This window comes from Acomys minous (genome assembly GCF_964271855.1).
Source record: "Acomys minous genome assembly, chromosome: 14".
Lineage (NCBI taxonomy): Eukaryota > Metazoa > Chordata > Mammalia > Rodentia > Muridae > Acomys > Acomys minous.
In genome coordinates this window covers 74,645,526-74,663,363 of record NC_140496.1, presented here as the reverse complement: position 1 = coordinate 74,663,363, position 17,838 = coordinate 74,645,526, and the positions used below count along the sequence as shown (strand labels likewise).

At 36.3% G+C, this 17,838-nt stretch overlaps 1 protein-coding gene across 2 annotated transcripts in view; it reads right to left on the bottom strand.

The window, feature by feature from the left end:
- DPYD (dihydropyrimidine dehydrogenase) overlaps nucleotides 1-17,838 on the bottom strand; it is an 867,929-nt gene that overhangs the window by 641,951 nt on the left and 208,140 nt on the right. For both annotated transcript variants that reach the window (XM_084756838.1, XM_084756837.1), the window contains exon 5: nucleotides 6,259-6,420. In XM_084756838.1, coding sequence (XP_084612964.1) covers nucleotides 6,259-6,420 — 162 coding nt within the window. The remainder of the gene's footprint in view (nucleotides 1-6,258; nucleotides 6,421-17,838) is intronic.

The following is a 17,838-nucleotide window of genomic DNA, read 5'->3' as shown; positions in this document are numbered from 1 at the left end:
CATCACTCAGGCTGTACAGGCTTATGTGCATTGCCCCACCCCACCCCATGTTGTTATCCTGTGTTTACTCCTGAGGCAAGCTGGATCTGGTGTGGTTTGCTTTTTCTTTTTCTATTTTTTAAACTTATTTATTCTTATCTTTTAAATGTATTCACTTTACATCCCAGTCCCACCCTCCCTCTCTTCCAGCTATCTCCCCTCCCTTCCTTCCTCTTCAGAAAAAGTGATCCCTCCCTCCCACCAACACACCCCAGCACATCAAGTAGTATCAGGCCTGGAAGTATCCTCTTCCACTAAAGTGGGCAAGGTAGCCTTACCAGAGGGAAGTGATCATAAACCAGTCAACAGAGTCCGTCTCAGTGACAGCCCTCATCCCATTACTAGGGGACTCACATGGGGACTCAGCCACCAATTGACTACATATGTGTAGAGGTCCTAGGTGCCGTCCATGCATGGCTCTTGGTTGGTCCTTTAGTCCCTGTACCCCCCTCAGGCTAGTTGACTCTGTTGACCTTCTTGTAGAGTACTTGTTTTCCCCTTCTTCAATCCTTTCCCATATTTTTCCTGCTCCCACCTTTTGTTTCGCTGCGAGTCTCAGCATCTGTCTCACCACGGCTGTGTGGAGCCTCTCAGAGGATAACTATGATAGGCTCCTGTGAGTGTATATGAGTGCATGTCTTTGTGGGTCTGGGTTATCTCACTCAGGATGATCATTTCTAGTTCTATCCTTTTGTCTGCAAATTTCAAGATTTCCTTGTTTTTAATAGCTGAATAATATTCCAATGTGTAAATGTACCACAGTTTCTTTATCCACTCTTTGGTTGAAGGACATCTAGGTTGTTTCCAGATTCTCACTATTATAAATAAAGCTGCTTTGAACACAGTTAGGCAAGTGTCCTTGTATGGTGGAGCATCTTTTGGGTAGATGCTCAGTAGTGGTATGACTGCGTTTTGAGGTAACACTATTCCCAATTTTCTCAGGAAGCACCAGATCGATTTCCAAAGTGGCTGTCCATGTTTGCAGTGCTGCCAGCAGTGGAGAAGTGTTCCCCTTTCCCCACATCCTAATGCAAATCAAAAGGACTCTGGGATTCCATGTTATACCTGCCACAATGGCTAAGATCAAAAATACTTTGTTGATCTTTATAATGGAGCTTTGCTTTGTTTGTCATGCTTGCCCTAAACTCACAACAATCCTCTAGCCTCAGCTCGCAAAACGCTGAGATTACAAACAAAGGGCATCATGCCTAGTCAGGCCTTAAAACTTACATCAGTGATAAGTGAGTCTATTCTTTACCACATCTGTTGCTTTGGAAACTTATACCAAAGCCAGTCACCCACCTCAGCATCTCTGGTTGTTTATACTGAGACTAACAAGAGAGTAACCCAAGTCCCCTTTTAAAGCTGAATGCTTCTGTACCATTTCCATCCCTTTACTTTTCAGCTTTGCATTTTGTGTATATATTATTTCATTAATTTTGTTGCTATCCTTCTGGGTAAAATGAATGGTTTGAATTTAATTCATAGTGTGTTTTTCACAAACAATTCATGCTAACATCATATCTTTTTTCTACACTACATTTATATTCATCTAATGTATTTACGAAAATATAGACTTTTTTAAAGCAATTCAGATTCATCCCAATTAGATCTCATTAATCTCACAACTATTCTTTAACCAAAAGCCTATTTGTAAATTATCTGCATGAGATATTGGTCATGAACACTGGTTGTTATTTGTAATCTTGATAATGTATCTCAGTTTTAAATTAGATCTATGAAGTAGTATGCTCTATTCATTAATTTAATAAAATATATCGTCAGTGTGCTAAAGTTTACATGAATTTACCAGCTACTACAAAAATCAGACCTCAGGCTTTCAAAACAGTGTAAAAATATAGAAAAGGTGAGGTTTTTCATCCCTCAATGCATAAGGCCCATGTAAAATTCCTATATTGGAATTTCATTGAAAATTTTTGTGTAATTTTTAAGACAAGCTTAGTTCTCCCTGGTTGTGGAATGATACTTCCATGGTCAATGGGAAAGCTTTTAAATAACATTCACATATGCACCGGAAAATAAAATGACTTGAACATGTGTAGTAATCTTACGGAGCCTATTTTAATTTTAAGGTAATCTCTATTTATCTCACAGGAGATGAAGGGGCTGTGAGGTATGGTGCCTGGATCAGGTGAGGCTTAACTCCAGATCCACAAGGCTCTATGAGTGTTGCTTGACCCTGGAACCACAAAACCTAGATTGCTATGAAGCCTGTTGTCACCAACCAGCAAAGTTATCTAGGGGTAATTTCAGGGCTCATTCACCCCTATCCAACATTGCATCTGAGAATTTGTTTACTATTAACTATCATTTCAATAGCTACAGCCCTGCATTTTCTCAAGTCCAAGATACCAAAACACCTAGGTGGCATGCTTTGTTAGGTGCCAACATTTTGAAGGCTGATATAACAAAAATGAATATCACAGAAGCATGGGTCTGGACATTTTCCCATCTACACTTTATACTAGAAAGTTAAAGTTATTAATCTCAAAATGCTAGTGAATTGTACAGCTCTCTATCGGTTCACCATGATTTAGCAATTATTGGTAATTATTGCTTCCTAAACTGCTACCATGTGTCTATGTACCTACATTTTGTATAGGTTGTGGTTGATGCTGTTTTATTAACACATAATGTATACTTAAACATTGTTTATACACGGAAATTTATAAACTGCTCTAAAATTGATAATACCAACACTAAATCAATGCTGCTAACATATTTATTGAACCTATATTGTTAAAGGATTCTAGTATGTTTATGAGGCCATCTGCCTGTTCAATAGAATAAGAACTCCTTCTGTGTAGCTTTCTAATAATACAGATGCACAAAGGCATCTGGAGTGAGGCTAAGTCATCATGCTAAAGGCTAATATGGCAAACAGTTGAAGAGAAATGAAAACACAGGACTACACAACAGAGGCCATCTTCATGCTCTGCCTGCAGGCTTAGCTGGGTGTGATTCATTCTTTTTCCAAATTATACACCTATGTGCAAATGAAAAAGCAGAACATACAGACTCGGTCAATAACACCAGACTAGATAGTTATTTTTAAAAATCATTTATAAGATATAGGAAAGACAATTCATTTTTGTTGTTTTTTCCTATTTAGTTTGCTTTTCTAACCTTTGCTTAATTTGGTAAAGAAATATTGATTTGTATTTCTTAAAAGGTCAAAAACAAAGATTGTTTATCAATCAAAACATAAAATCATTTGCATCACATTCCTCTTTGAGTAAAATCTCATGCCCATAGTTTAGTCATTAGGAAAAAGAAGAATATTTTGCCCTTCAAAAATTTTTTAAAGTATTCACAAAACTCATGCTCCTGTAACTTCATAACATCTCAAAAGGTGGCTATATTTAAGGAAACCCCACTTTGACATAAGAAGTACTGGACTTTATAAAAAGTGGTCAACATAAAACTCATGAATAGAAGCCTTTACATGTAATTTTTGAATTTTCTTGTGTTATTTGATTATAAAAACAGAGATATAAAAAAACAGAATGAGATAAAATACAAAGACACACCCTATTTGAATTTTCTTTATTCCCTTGAAATGAACTATAAGGCACCCCTTGTGCACATTCCATTCTTTATTATGTAAGGCTTACAGAGAACCCATATGTGTGTACACTTGATTTTTATTGAGTTTCTGATGGCTTCTGTATAGCAAGGAAAACGATATGGAAGTTCTTACAAATAAATAGTCTGTGAAGTAAGAGCTTATTAAACCCAAGTAAAAGAGATTCATTCATATATCCACTTTCTCTTCCCTTCTCTCTCTGTCTTTCTCTTCTCTGTCTCTGTCTCCCTGTGTGTCTGCCTCTGCCTCTGTCTCAGCCTCTCTCTCTCTCTCTCTCTCTCTCTCTCTCTCTCTCTCTCCCCCTCCCTTCCTCCATTCTCCCCCTTTTTCTACATCTGTCTGCTTCTGTTTTATTGTCACATTCATGCCCATATCCCTGAAAAACTACTGCTATCACTACATTTTGTTTAGGAATGGTGGTTCAGCTTATGTACATACTATATGTCTCTTCATTTGCTGTGATGCATTTTGTGCAAGCTTACCCTGGCTTAATGACAAAGCAAAGGATTCCCCAAAGAAATCTGGAGAGGAATCCGAGTACATCTTTGCCATCAACTAAGGATTTTTACAAGTTGTAGAGATTATACTTTGCACTGGTCAGGTAAGCCTAATGCAGTTTTTAATTTGATAAGAAAAGGAATTAAATCCAAGAATTTATTGCATCAACTCACAACCTCAAATTGTTTCCATTTTCTTATTCTCAGGGGTCTTTCCACAGAATTAACCTGTCAGAAAGCAGGAAGGGAATAACACTGATTTATTACTAAAGGCAAAGAGTGACTTAAGCTTGAGGGATATTATGGGAAAGGCTCTAAAGGGAAAGAGCACATTGTGTTTCAGTTGACACAACCAGAGAGGTAAGTCATTAACTAAAAGTCCAGCATAGACAGACATTTAATTTAGTCTTCTAGCCAACTAGTCCCTCAAGATTATAAAATCTTACTGTAACCTTCCAATAAGCTGATCATTTAAATGATACATGAGAATTGACTTGCTAGTTCCCTTCAAACAGGAGACCCCAGAGAGCATAAAGATGTCCCAGAGAATCAGTCATTTACAAAGGATTTATAAAAGAGAATGCCAGGACCAAAGTTTATGTGACAAATGACAAAAAGCCACCTTTCATTTCATTAAACATTTTTCGTACAAATAACAGAGTACCTTTCAGTCTATAAGCTCACATAATCTAATTATCCTCTTAATGTTGTTAAAGAATATTATTCCATTTCAGGGTTTTTTGAAAATTCCCCAACCTCTATCACTCAAAGAATAGCATGAAGTACTGCTGAAATATATTTCTAGGCATAAAGATCAGAGCGAGTTCCAGGGGAAATTATCAGTTAAAGAATATAGCCCTTTTTTCTAATAGGGTCTCCATGCTACACTTCAATGTAAAGTTAATGAACAAATTCTATTTCTAGATCATCCAATTTAGATATTTTCAGTCTAAGTTATTTTAATAACCTGCTGGGATTACAACTAATTTGACATATGGTTTTATAAACTTTCATTTTTATATCCAAGTTTTGTATAAAGATACTGTTTTAAAACAACACATTTGTATTGCGTGTGTGCGAGTATGCGTGCACGCGTGGGCACACACACACACACACACACACACACACACACACACATCATTGAATAGCAACAAAAAAACCAAAGGGACTTTTATGAACCAGCTTTCTCCTTTCTTTTTGTTATTTCTTTCTTTCACGAAAGCCTTCACTTACCAGGAAACAGAGACAGAGGAGAGGACATTCTAGTGGGACTCTAGATGTGAGATTCATGAGAGAAAGGCAAAGTAGAAGGACCCAGAGGGTCCTAGGAGCCTACAAGTAGAACATTATGATAGGCAGATTTGGGCACAGGGGTCCCACTCAAATTAGGCACCAGACAAGGACAATACAGGCGGTAAACCTTAAACCCCTACCCAGATCTAGACAATGGACAGAACACTCTCCACAAGTGGAGAGTGGGATATTACGTTCTCACACACTCTGGTGCCTCACCTCTGACCATGTCCCCTGGATGGGGAGACCTGATGGCACTCAGAGGAAGGACAGCAGGTTACCAAGAAGAGACTTGATACCCTATGATCATATAGAGGGGGAGGTAATCCCCCTCAGGAACTGTCATAGGGGAGGGGAATAAGGGGAAAATGGGAGGGAGGGAAGAATGGGAGGATACAAGGGATGGGATAACCATTGAGATGTAACAAGAATAAATTAATAATAAAAAAAAAATTAAAAAAAAAAAAAAAGAAAAAAAAATTTATACAGATTATATCCCAATTGTTAATCCCTCACTTGTATCTTTCTGTTCCCTTTTCCCTTGCTCTTTTCCCTTCCCCTAGACCTCTTACAAAAAGGAAACTTTTCCCCCACCTTATAGTCACAGCCTATCAGGTCTCATCCTGATAGCCTGCTTCCCCTTCCTCTGAGTGCCACTAGTCCTTTTCCTCACTAAGGGAAAGTGATCAAATCGAAGGCACCAGAGTTCATGTCAGAGGAAGTCCCTTCTTCCCCCACAATTGTAGAGAATGAGCTGTCCATTGGCTAGATCTGAGCTGCTTTTCTAGTAGGAGAAAAAGGGCAAGCATATCTATTACATACCTCAGTAGCAAACTGCTGCAGCCCACCAATATTAATTGGTCCCTCTTCAGCAGCATACAAGTTGCATCCTCCCACACAGAGGTCAGATGTTGGACAAACCATTCCACAAGTAAGACCAAGAGGATTATCAGAAAAAATCAGCTTAGCTGCACCATAGTAGTTCTACAGAGAAAAATAAAACCAAAATTTCTATTATGGCATACTTTACTTTAAGTACATAATTATGCTGTATTATTTATTCTGGTAGGAAACTGCATTAAAGGTCAATATGTATATGCTGTGACCCTGTTCTTCATCTGAAATCTGCATTATAAAAAACAAAGTAACAGGTAGACAGGAAATTCTATGCATACGCATTAATAAGAGTGTAGTTATTCAATATCAGTTATTTAACATTTAGAAGACCATGGTTCACCATGTATGTTAATATAGCTTTCCCTAAACTCTTCTTTATATTTTTACCAAAGGTAAGTTAGGAGCATGGCTAAGTAAGTTTTTTGAAAAAAGAAAATTCAGCTTTTAAGACAACAAGAAAAAGTTATATGTGATAAACTTCCATATGGGCTAAATTGAAAATAGTCAGAGTTCTCTGTCTTGTCTAATGCAATACATTTCAAGACACTCTGATGATCAATGTCCCTCAATTGCATGCTCTAACCAAAATTTCAGATAGGCACTTATTACAGACTCCTGGACAAGACCTCAAACTGTTCTTCACCTCACTCATTCCCCCATGTTTGATGTCTATAAAATAGCTTTGAATACTTTTATTTTCAATAATTTTGTAACCTAATTTGTTCACAAAACAGGTGGTTGGAATCATGAACTAAAATTTAAAAAGAAGCAAATAATTAGAAAGTTTTGTAAACCAGTATAGCCAGAAAGAGTCCATTGATTGAGACATAACACAAAACACAAAATAAGGTCCTGAAGGAAATCCTGCAATCAATAAAAGGCATTTGGCAAAAATAATGGAATTCAAATAAACTAGAGAATTTCATTAGAATGAAATCTATGTTGGACTTTTTAACTTCTTTATTTTGTAAATATACATTTAATTATTATACATATATACAATAAACTACCTACAGAAAGAAGAAACAGGAAACAATCAGGAATTATATAAATCTTACATTCGTAGCGTTTTGGCCATTTGTATTTGGAAACCTTGAAAAACACTTTCTTTCCTATCTTGTTGCATCTAAAATTATGAATGTAAATCAATATCTATCATATCTCTTCTTTCTCAACTTAAAACATCTATCTAGACCTAAAAACATCTTGAACCCAAAACTTAATAGTAAAACTAAACCCCATCAGAGACTTGAGAAGGAATAAAATTATCTGAGTAGACAGGGAGTACAGGTAAGGAACTTCCACCGTGAGAAAATGGTGGGGACAGTTTGATGCCAGAGCAGTCACCCAAATCTCCCTATAATGTTGGAGCATCATCTTCCTCTATTGGGTTTTTATGGTTAGAATAACTGGGCCATGAGTCCACAAAAAATGAAGAATGGCACTACATGTTCATACACATTGTGACTATTTGTGACAGTGTCATAGTTTTTCTGCTTAGTGGATCTTCAGCACTTTGACATTTGTTTTCTTCTGATCATCTCTAACACTGCACTGTGGAAAATGGCTTGAATGCAATAAAAACTATTCTGGATGCATTAAGAGACAAAAGTTAACACCTGGAAATTAATATAAACAACAAATTTTTAAAATGTGTCAGCTGTAAGTTAAGGAGAACAGAATGGATAAAATAATGTTGATAGCAACTCAAGAAAAAAGATGAAAAAATTGGTAAAATGATTAAGATTGTCAATACAATATATAGACCACTCTATTATTATAGAAGAAAGAAATATCATTTTAGACCTAAGTACAACAAAAAACTATGGTTTTATTTATTTTTTTTAAATTAATTTATTCTTGTTACATCTCAATGGTTATCCCATCCCTTGTATCCTCCCATTCCTCCCTCCCTGCCATTTTCCCCTTACTCCCCTCCCCTATGACTGTGCCTGAGGGGGACTTCCTCCCCCTTTATATGCTCATAGGGTATCAAGTCTCTTCTTAGTAGCCTGCTATCCTTCCTCTGAGTGCCACCAGGTCTCCCCCTCCAGGGGATATGGTCAAATATGAGGCACCAGAGTACATGTTAAAGTCATACCCCACCCCTCCCCTATGACTGTGCCTGAGGGGGACTTCCTCCCTCTTTATATGCTCATAGGGTATCAAGTCTCTTCTTAGTAGCCTGCTATCTTTCCTCTGAGTGCCACCAGGTCAAATATGAGGCACCAGAGTACATGTTAAAGTCATACCCCACTCTCCTCTCAACTGTGGAGAATGTCCTGTCCATTTCTAGCTCTGGGTAGGGGTTTGAAGTTTATGGCCTGTATTGTCCTTGGCTGGTACGATAGTTTGAGTGGGACCCCTGGGCCCAAATCGGCCTATCATAATGTTCTTCTTGTAGGTTTCTAGGACCCTCTGGATCCTTCTACTTTGCTATTCTCCCATGCTTCTCTCATCTAGAGTCCCAATAGGATGTCCTCCCCTCTGTCCCAGTTTCCTGGTAAGTGAAGGCTTTCATGGGACATGCCCCTTGGGCTACTATGCAGATATAAGTGAGTATATACCATTTGAGTCTCTCTGCTTCTGGGTTAAATTACTCATTATGATCATTTCTAGCTCAATCCATTTGTCCACAAATTTTGATTCATGATGGCTTAAAATATTTGCCTAATTTTGCCTGTCTCCTCAGAACAAACCGTGGTGTCTAAAACATAAAAGAGTTAATCAACTTATATGTTCTAGTTAATGATCATATTGGCTGACCAATAGCAAATAGCAAATGAACAGTTAAAATAGGATTCATTCTAAAGTGCACTACTTATCTACCCATTGCATACAAAATGTCATGTCAGTGTGTTGATTTAGGTAGAACACATATTTTGATTTACACACACACACACACACAAAGAGAGAGACAGAGAGACAGAGAGAGAGAGGGGGAGAGAGAGAGAGAGAGAGAGAGAGAGAGAGAGAGAGAGAGAGAGAGAGAGAGAGAGAGAGAGACAGAGACAGAGATAGACAGAGACAGAGACAGAGACAGAGACAGAGGGACAGAGACAGAAAGAGTTCTCATTGTAAACTAGAGACCATAGTCTGTTATGTTCACTTTGTTTGGTTTCTATTAGGTATCTTTTTTGTGCATGGTTTCTTTAGTTATGGACTTTTCCTCAGGAAATATAATTAAACTGGAATGACCAATGCTTTCTAAGCTGTGACAACTGAAGCTCAGTACCAAAGGGGAAAGGGAAATAAATTGTATGAATCAAACTTTGCTTCAAGGGACATACCACGGATTAAAATATACATAATCTTTGCAAATCTTTAAAAGAGATTTGAATCTAGAGTATACTAACATGATAGTTCAATAGGGTGAGAGAATTACAACCAAATCGTTCAAAATTGCTGTGGGTAAATATTTTAAAAAGTTCACAGCAGGCATTGGAGTAATGACTCAGCATTTGATGTAGGATAAGCTGCCCAGAAGACATACTTGAAATTTGTGCTGGCTCCATATTATGGAGAACCCTTGCTGCCAACCTACAGCCTTAGATGGTTAATTGAAGCTTTATAATTAAAGGGTCCTTATTTTGTTCATTTTGTTTTTATTTTGAGATGGAATCTCTCTATAAATCCATGGTTGACCAGGAACTCCCCATGTAGACAACTCTGGCCTTGAACTCAAAGACATCTACCTGTTTCTGCCTTTGTGTGTTGAAATTAGAGGTGTATGACACCATGTCCAATGTAATTTAATTTTTTTACAGGAAGGACTCAGGTGTTTAAGAGATTGAATAAAAATATTACTCAACAGATCACATGAAAATTCTCAGAAAGGAAGTTGGAAAAGAGGGTGTGTCAGGGCCATCACAGAACCAGCCTAGAAAAAGAAAAGCATCAGAGTGCATCAGATAACCAGAAAGGTGGTTTTGAAAATGAGTGGTGCAAAAGCTAAAATATGACAAAGTCACCTTGCTACCCACCCTTCTGGTGAAATTTTCAAGATGTCCAGATCAGTCTAGTGTTTGGAGACCTGAGCACTCACAGCAGAGCCACTCAGAATCCTTTGAAGCAGGCCGTACCTTCTCAACTCTTCCCTACGAGCCACGCAATCAATATCAATTCTTTCTTTCCAGCAAGTGAGATGATTCTCCAGTCCTCTTCCTACACAAGAGGTTTACATCTTAAACCTCATAAAATGTAAATGGAGACGTCACTTCCCAGACACCTAAGTAGACCCTTACTAGAAGATGAACACCACTCCAACCCCTTCTTTGTGTTATTTCATCAGTAACAAGAGCTTAATGTTTGTTTAATCATGTAAAGAAAAATGTCTAGGGCTACATCAAAGAGATGTAAGAAAATTTCTTTTTAGGTGCAGACATTTCTTTTTCTGTACATATATATATATATATATGAATAACTATATTATTTTGTTGTTACTGTTTTTGATTGTTTGTTTCTTGGAATAATGGGTATCTCTGTAGAACTCAGGATGGCTAACTTATTTCTATGCTCAAAACGCTGAGAGAAAAAAGGGTGTTTGAAATGAGGTTATTTTTTAAACTAACACAAAAGTTCAGCCATTGAAAGTTCACCAGCTTGCTTCTGTATTTTTTCCAGCTGTAAATTAACAGTTTGTACCTGAGTGTTTTAATGGCACATTTCTCAGTACAACATATGCCATTTAGTTAATTTTAAGACAATTTCAACTTTAAAACTTTAGTTTTTATAGTTTGAAATTGCATTAGTGTCATTTCTCTACAATTGAATGATTTTTAAAGGCATTACTGGGAACTGGAAAGTCCTTCCCTTTGCTCTCTCATCATCTGGTATAACTAATTTAACAAATAGTCCAACCATATTCAGGCCCTTGTATCACTACAAGATTATCAATGCAGCTGGTGGACTTATTTTAAAGTGTTCTTCCTTTTATCCCAGTGACAGTTTTCACAGATGGAAGCAGCCTTCCAAGATACACTCCAATCTGTTGCATTAAAAAAAAAACAAAACTTGTGCTAAACCTCAGTAAGTTTGCATGAGTGAGAAGGGTGAATTAACACAAATTATATTCCTGGCTTAAGATATCTAAGAATGACTGCACGGATACACATTAATTGAATTGGAAATGACCTTAGTAGCACATGCTGAGGACAGGGCCACCACGGTTACTTTGTGTAAAGCTGTCATTATCCATCAACGTATAGCAGATATTTGGGTAAAGCAGCTGAGACATATATCTTACTCAAAACACACAAAAATCCCTTGTTCTGGAGACAAGATGAATGGGGCAGATAGAAAGGCCAGGTGTGGTGGTGCACTACTGCGAACTCTGCGCCTGGAAGGCTGAGGCAGGAGGATTGCGAGTTGAAAGCCAGACTGGGTTATTTAGTGAAATCTTATAAAAAAAAATAAAGAAATCAAACCCTTCCTTACCCTGTAACATGTTCTTTTATGGTTAATGGGCAGGAGTGATAGAAGAGAACCATCCTATCATCATACGCATGTTAAATTTTAGTAAACTTTATACATTACATATTTTAGGAACACAAATTTAGTAAACTGTTCTAAGCTAAACTTAAAGTGTGAATTGTGATTCCCTTGGAATTTATGAATTGCTAATCTGGAAAAACTCATACGCACATGCATACACAAACATACATACATGAACAAACACAAACACACATATACATTTACACATGGGCACATATACACACAGTTACATATGTGCAGTTTTACACGAGCATACACAAACACAGTAACAAATGCATATATGCATACACATAATTACATACACAGACATAGACAATGGAGATATTCCTGGATTTGAGTTCCTTTACACAAAATCCCTGTCATTGGTGCAATATATGTGTGTATGTGTGTGTGTGTGTGTGTGTGTGTGTGTGTGTGTGTGTGTGTGTGTGTGTGTATATATATATATATATATATATATATATATATATATATATATATATATTCCTCAGTTTGAGGACTTGACAAATGAAGAACACGATATGATTATTGTGGTTATATCTTTTAACATCTTGACATAGATACAAAGCTGCCCATTAAATTTAATAGACGTAAGCCAACTCTCCACTCTCCTTATAGACTTTTTCTTCCTAAAAGCTTTTATAAATGTTAATTCTTTGATTTGAAGATTTCCATACCTATTAAAGGAAACCCATGTGATGGAAAAGAATAAGAGAGTAAAAAAGAAGAGCTATCAAGGATGGTAGAAAGAAAGAAAGAAAGAAAGAAAGAAAGAAAGAAAGTGCCATCCATTTAAAGCCACCCAAGTTGGCATGAACATATGCAAGTTGGCACAAATTACTTTATACAGAGTACCTAATATAAAAGGAATGTAACTTCTGTTTCTCACTTGTCTTGCATATTGTCTCCTTTTCTCAACTTAACGGGTTTAATAACTTACAAGTCCACCATGATTAGTGGAACCAACTTAAAAGATATTTACGTGAAACCAATTCAACAATTATTTGATGTGAGCAATCTCTTCTTTTTTAATATTTTATTAATTTATTCATATTACATCTCAATAGTTATCTCATCCCTTGTACCCTCCCATTCGTCTCTCCCTCCTGCTTTCCCTCTACTCCCCTCCCCTATGTCTGTGACTGAGGGGGACTTCCTCCCACTGTATATGCTCATAGGGTATCAAGTCTCTTTTTGGTAGTCTGCTACCAAGAGCAATCTCTTCTTAAGCAGGAGAGACAATGAAGAATGTACATCACTGCTATGTTTTTGTGTTACTTAAATAGACTAACACTTTCATTTATACCAAAATCCATCTTGTGTATGTACATGTATGTAAGTAAGTGTGAGACGTATATGTTGCATGTGTGTGAAGGACATGCTCAGGGAATTATCTACAATGGTTTCTGAGGCAAGGTCTCATAAGACCAGGATCTTGGGATTCTGTCTGTCTCCAGCTCCCCAAAACTGGGATTACAAGTTTGTGTGCTATCTATAATACACAACTCAAGGATCAAACTCAGGACCTCAATCTTCTTTTCTCAGTATAGAATTTTACTAGCTCAGCTACATTCCCAGCCCAGACTGACCTTTTCCCACTTTATAATCAATGTTCAGAAAATGCTTCTTTGGAAAGATCTGTATTATTTTTTAATCAAGCATGCTTTCTTTTTGTATGACAGCCCTTATGTACTGATTTTTCCATAAAAACATAATTGTAAATATTTATTTATGGTACTTTTATATTTTTCTGATACTCTTCTTTTCCTTTCTTTTTGTCAAGAGTCTGAAACATATATTTTCCCATGACTATAACATGCCAAGTAGAACACTAAGAACAAGCATATCCTATTTATTTTTAGTGTAGACTAAATTCATCACTACAAAAACACAAAATAATAAAACTTAAGAATTTTTAACATCAAACTAACATGAATAATGACAATATATGTGGTAAATATGAAAAGCCACTTTATGCAGAACAATGATTAAAAATAACAAATTTTATAAGACTTTTTAAAATTAATTTATTCTTGTTACATCTCAATGGTTTATCCCATCCCTTGTATCCTCCCATTCTTCCCTCCCTCCCATTTTCCCCTTATTCCCCTCCCCTATGACTGTCCCTGAGGGGGATTACCTCCCCCTGTATATGTTCCTAGGGTATCAAGTCTCTTCTCGGTAACCTGCTGTCCTTCCTCTGAGTGCCACCAGGTCTCCCCCTCCAGGGGACATGGTCAAATGTGAGGCACCAGAGTACATGAGAAAGTCATATCCCACTCTCCACTCAATTGTGGAGACTGTTCTGACCATTGGTTAGATCTGGGTAGGGGTTTAAAGTTTACCACCTGTATTGTCCTTGGATGGTGCCTTAGTTTGAGCAGGACCCCTGGTCTCAAATCGGCCTACCATAATGTTCTACTTGTAGGTTTCTAGGACCCTCTGGATCCTTCTACTTTGCTGTTCTCCCATGCTTCTTTCATCCAGAGTCTCAATGGATTTTCTCCCCTCTGTCCCAGTTTCCTGGTAAGTGAAGGCTTTCGTGGGACATGCCCCTTGGACTAGTATGCAGATATAAGTGAGTATATACCATTTAAGTCTCTCTGCTTCTGGCCTAACTCACTCATTATGATCATTTCTAGCTCAATCTATTTGTCCACAAATTTCAGGAATTCCTTATTTTTAATAGCTGAGTAGTATTCCATAGTGTATATGTACCACAGTTTCTTTATCCATTCTTCTATTGAAGGAGACTTTTAGAAAGGTGTAATTTTATATTTTTCTGTGGGTTAAAATGGGAAAAGGCAAACAGGGTGCATGATTGGTTTATTTTATATACAGCACACACAGATTTTGTAAAAAAAAAAAATTAGCCATAATTCATTATTTAAATTTCTCCAAGGAGATAGGGTAACTTTCTATATCAAAGTACCAGAACCAGTATAAATATAAAATGAAGATGTAAGACTTAATGATATCTTTTTTGTTTGTTTGTTTTGTTTTAATGGCTCATTTGTAAAACTGTCCTGATTTTTCCTAGCTTTCAGCCACTGGAAACTCTTAGTTCCTTTTGAGTTGTGAGCTCTTCTCCTGTAGCCCTGAAGGGACACACTGTATTCTGTATGAATACACGGCATGAGACAACTAATTTAAGAGTTCTTTATAAATAAAGTTTGCATTAACTATAAAAAAGAGTTAACGATCATTAAAGTTAAGAAAAGATGGTACAATTATCAAAGTATGATATATAAATATTTTACAACTAGCAAGAATTCTAAAAATATCATTGAAAAATATTGTACAACCTACTAGTGAATGAGAATGCTTTCATCTGAAAAATTAGTGAGACATGAAGATTAATATTAATTAATCTTCCTTTTATATTTTACATTTAAAAGTAAAATTTCCAATAATTATTATACTACAATCTTAATTCCCTTTCTTGGTTATTTTTTTTTTAAAGATTTAGGGTACTGTTGTATTTTTCCTTGTTTTATTTTATATGCACATGTGAATGCCTGCATGCTGGCTAGTTTTATGTCAACTTGATAAGACGTGGTCATCTAAGAGGAGGGAACCTCCATTGAGAAAATGCCTGCATAAGATTAGGCTGAGGGACAGCGTGTAGCGTATGTAATTAACTAATGATTGCAGGGAGAAGGGTCAGCTTATTGTATGTGGGACCACCCCCGGGCTGTTGGTCCTAAGTGCTATAAGAAAGCAGGCTATGCCAACCGTGACGAGCAAGCCAGTAAGCAGCAACCCTCTATGGCTTCTACATTAGCACCTGCCTCCAGATTCCTGCCTTGCTTGAGTTCTTGTCTTGACTTCCCTCAGTGATAAACATGGATGCAGAAGCATAAGCCAATTATATAAAATCCTCAAGCTGCTTTTGTTCATGGTAATTCATAACAGCAATAGTAACCTTAATTAATACAGCCTGTATGTATGTACGTGCACTGTGATGGCCAGTACATGCCAAGGCAGAAGAGAGCATTGGATCTCCAGTAAACTAGAGTTACTGAATATCTAAGAAAGTCTGATACAAGAGGGACAGGTGCTCATTAATTTATTGTCATTTACTCAGATTTTATCCTAATTGTTATCCCCTCGCTTGCATCTTCCCGTTGCTTTCCTCTCTCCCTCCATCTTCCGCACTATTCCCCTCAGCTAGATCTCTGAAAGGAGACCACTTCCCCTACCATATGACCACAGTTTACTCAGGACTCATCCTGATGGCCTGCTTCCCCTTCCTCTGTGTGGCCTCCCCACCAAGGGGAAGTGATCTAATCTGGGACACTAGAGTTCATGTCAGAGGCTCTTAAGCAATGAGATAGCCCATTCTCTTTCTTAAAACATGGTCAGTAGCCAATACCGGCTTTGAACTTACGAAAACCCTATTGTCTCAGTCTCTCTAGTGTTAAAATTAATGCATGAATTACCATACTGGCTATACAAATTTAATGTTTCACTAACCTACTTTTCAGTTCAATGAATTAAATCATTCACCATGTTAAAAGTAACCAGAATTATGAAATAAATATAATTATTTTGCTGTAAAAATGCATACAAACACACATGCATAATAAAATTAGATTTTTCTTCTGGCATTTTGAAGTAGAATTTGGATATATTACTACAATCGGAATAATTCCATCTTCCTCAGAATATTATCTAAAGCAGTAAATCTGCCAAATCCATGCCATCAATTATCCCATTTCATAATTAATTCAAAATATGCCAAATATCAAGGCTTGCCAGATAAAAGAAAAAGAGAAAAACCATTTGAATTTTATGTCACAGTTGTTATTTGTTTGCTTAAAAAAATTTTAATAAAACAATACAAATCATTTTGCTATTTCTCAATAAATCTTAATGGTAAAATTAGCTTCTAAATATAAGAAAATGCTCAACTAATCTTACTCCAAATAATCTAACTTAGGATAATATTTAGAACACCAACTGCTATGCGTGCTCATGTACATAATGTGCAGTGCATGCACATATATTTATCATGTATGCAGCTTTGTTCATGTAAGCAGTGGGTGCCATGAGATAATAAGTCTTTTAAGTACTCTATACGTGTGGTATTTTAATCATGCTGTATAACACATACCTGGCTATTTAAGGAGTTATAACTAGACTGCAATTTCACACCACTATTTTTTTCTATGTTTAAAAAAATGTCATACTATTTTTGAGGGCTGGCTCTTTATTGCCAAGAACATGAGATATTTCTTAAGTGACAGTATGCTGTGATATGTGCGACAGTGTGTTATTATACAGTGGGTACAAATAGATTTCTCAAAAATGTTCTCCATCCCAAGCACATTAATTTAAACCTACCACTGCTTTCAAAAATATAATTAGTATTGATTGTAATAATTTGCTTTAAATTCTTCAATTTATCAAAATAGTTCTCAGAAACCTAAACCCAAATCTATTTAACACAAAGTTCACTATGTAATATATTTTACCCAACACATCAGATGTTAACAGTACTTATACAATCTTGTTGTGATAGCAGTGTGTTGTTTATCCAGCCCTTTATATTTTAATACCAAATTGCAATGGATACTTTATTCCTGTAGATTTTCCAGGATGCAGCAGAAAGAAGCACTCCACGTTTGGATTCTTCAAGGTTACTTTACATGACCAAACAGCTATACAATTAGTAATATGAATCACTTACTCTTGAAGAATTCCGAATAAATTTTCTAAACAATACAATGTTTAGTTATCTAGTCAAATTAAAATTCCTTTTGTTATTTAAAAATATTGAATTTAAAGTGTTCAGTAATTTCAAACTATTTCAAGGAACTACTCATTGGATTGTTTAAATAAAGAAAATGCTGTCTAATGTAAAAAAAAATTCCTTTTGGCCTAGTTTGTAGTTAATTATTTAAAACTTTTCAATATTAAAAATACAAAGTCATCTGATACGTGTTTCTTTATACAGGATTTGTTTTCTCTTGAAACTTTTAAAGGAAAAGATATGATACTAACTTATTT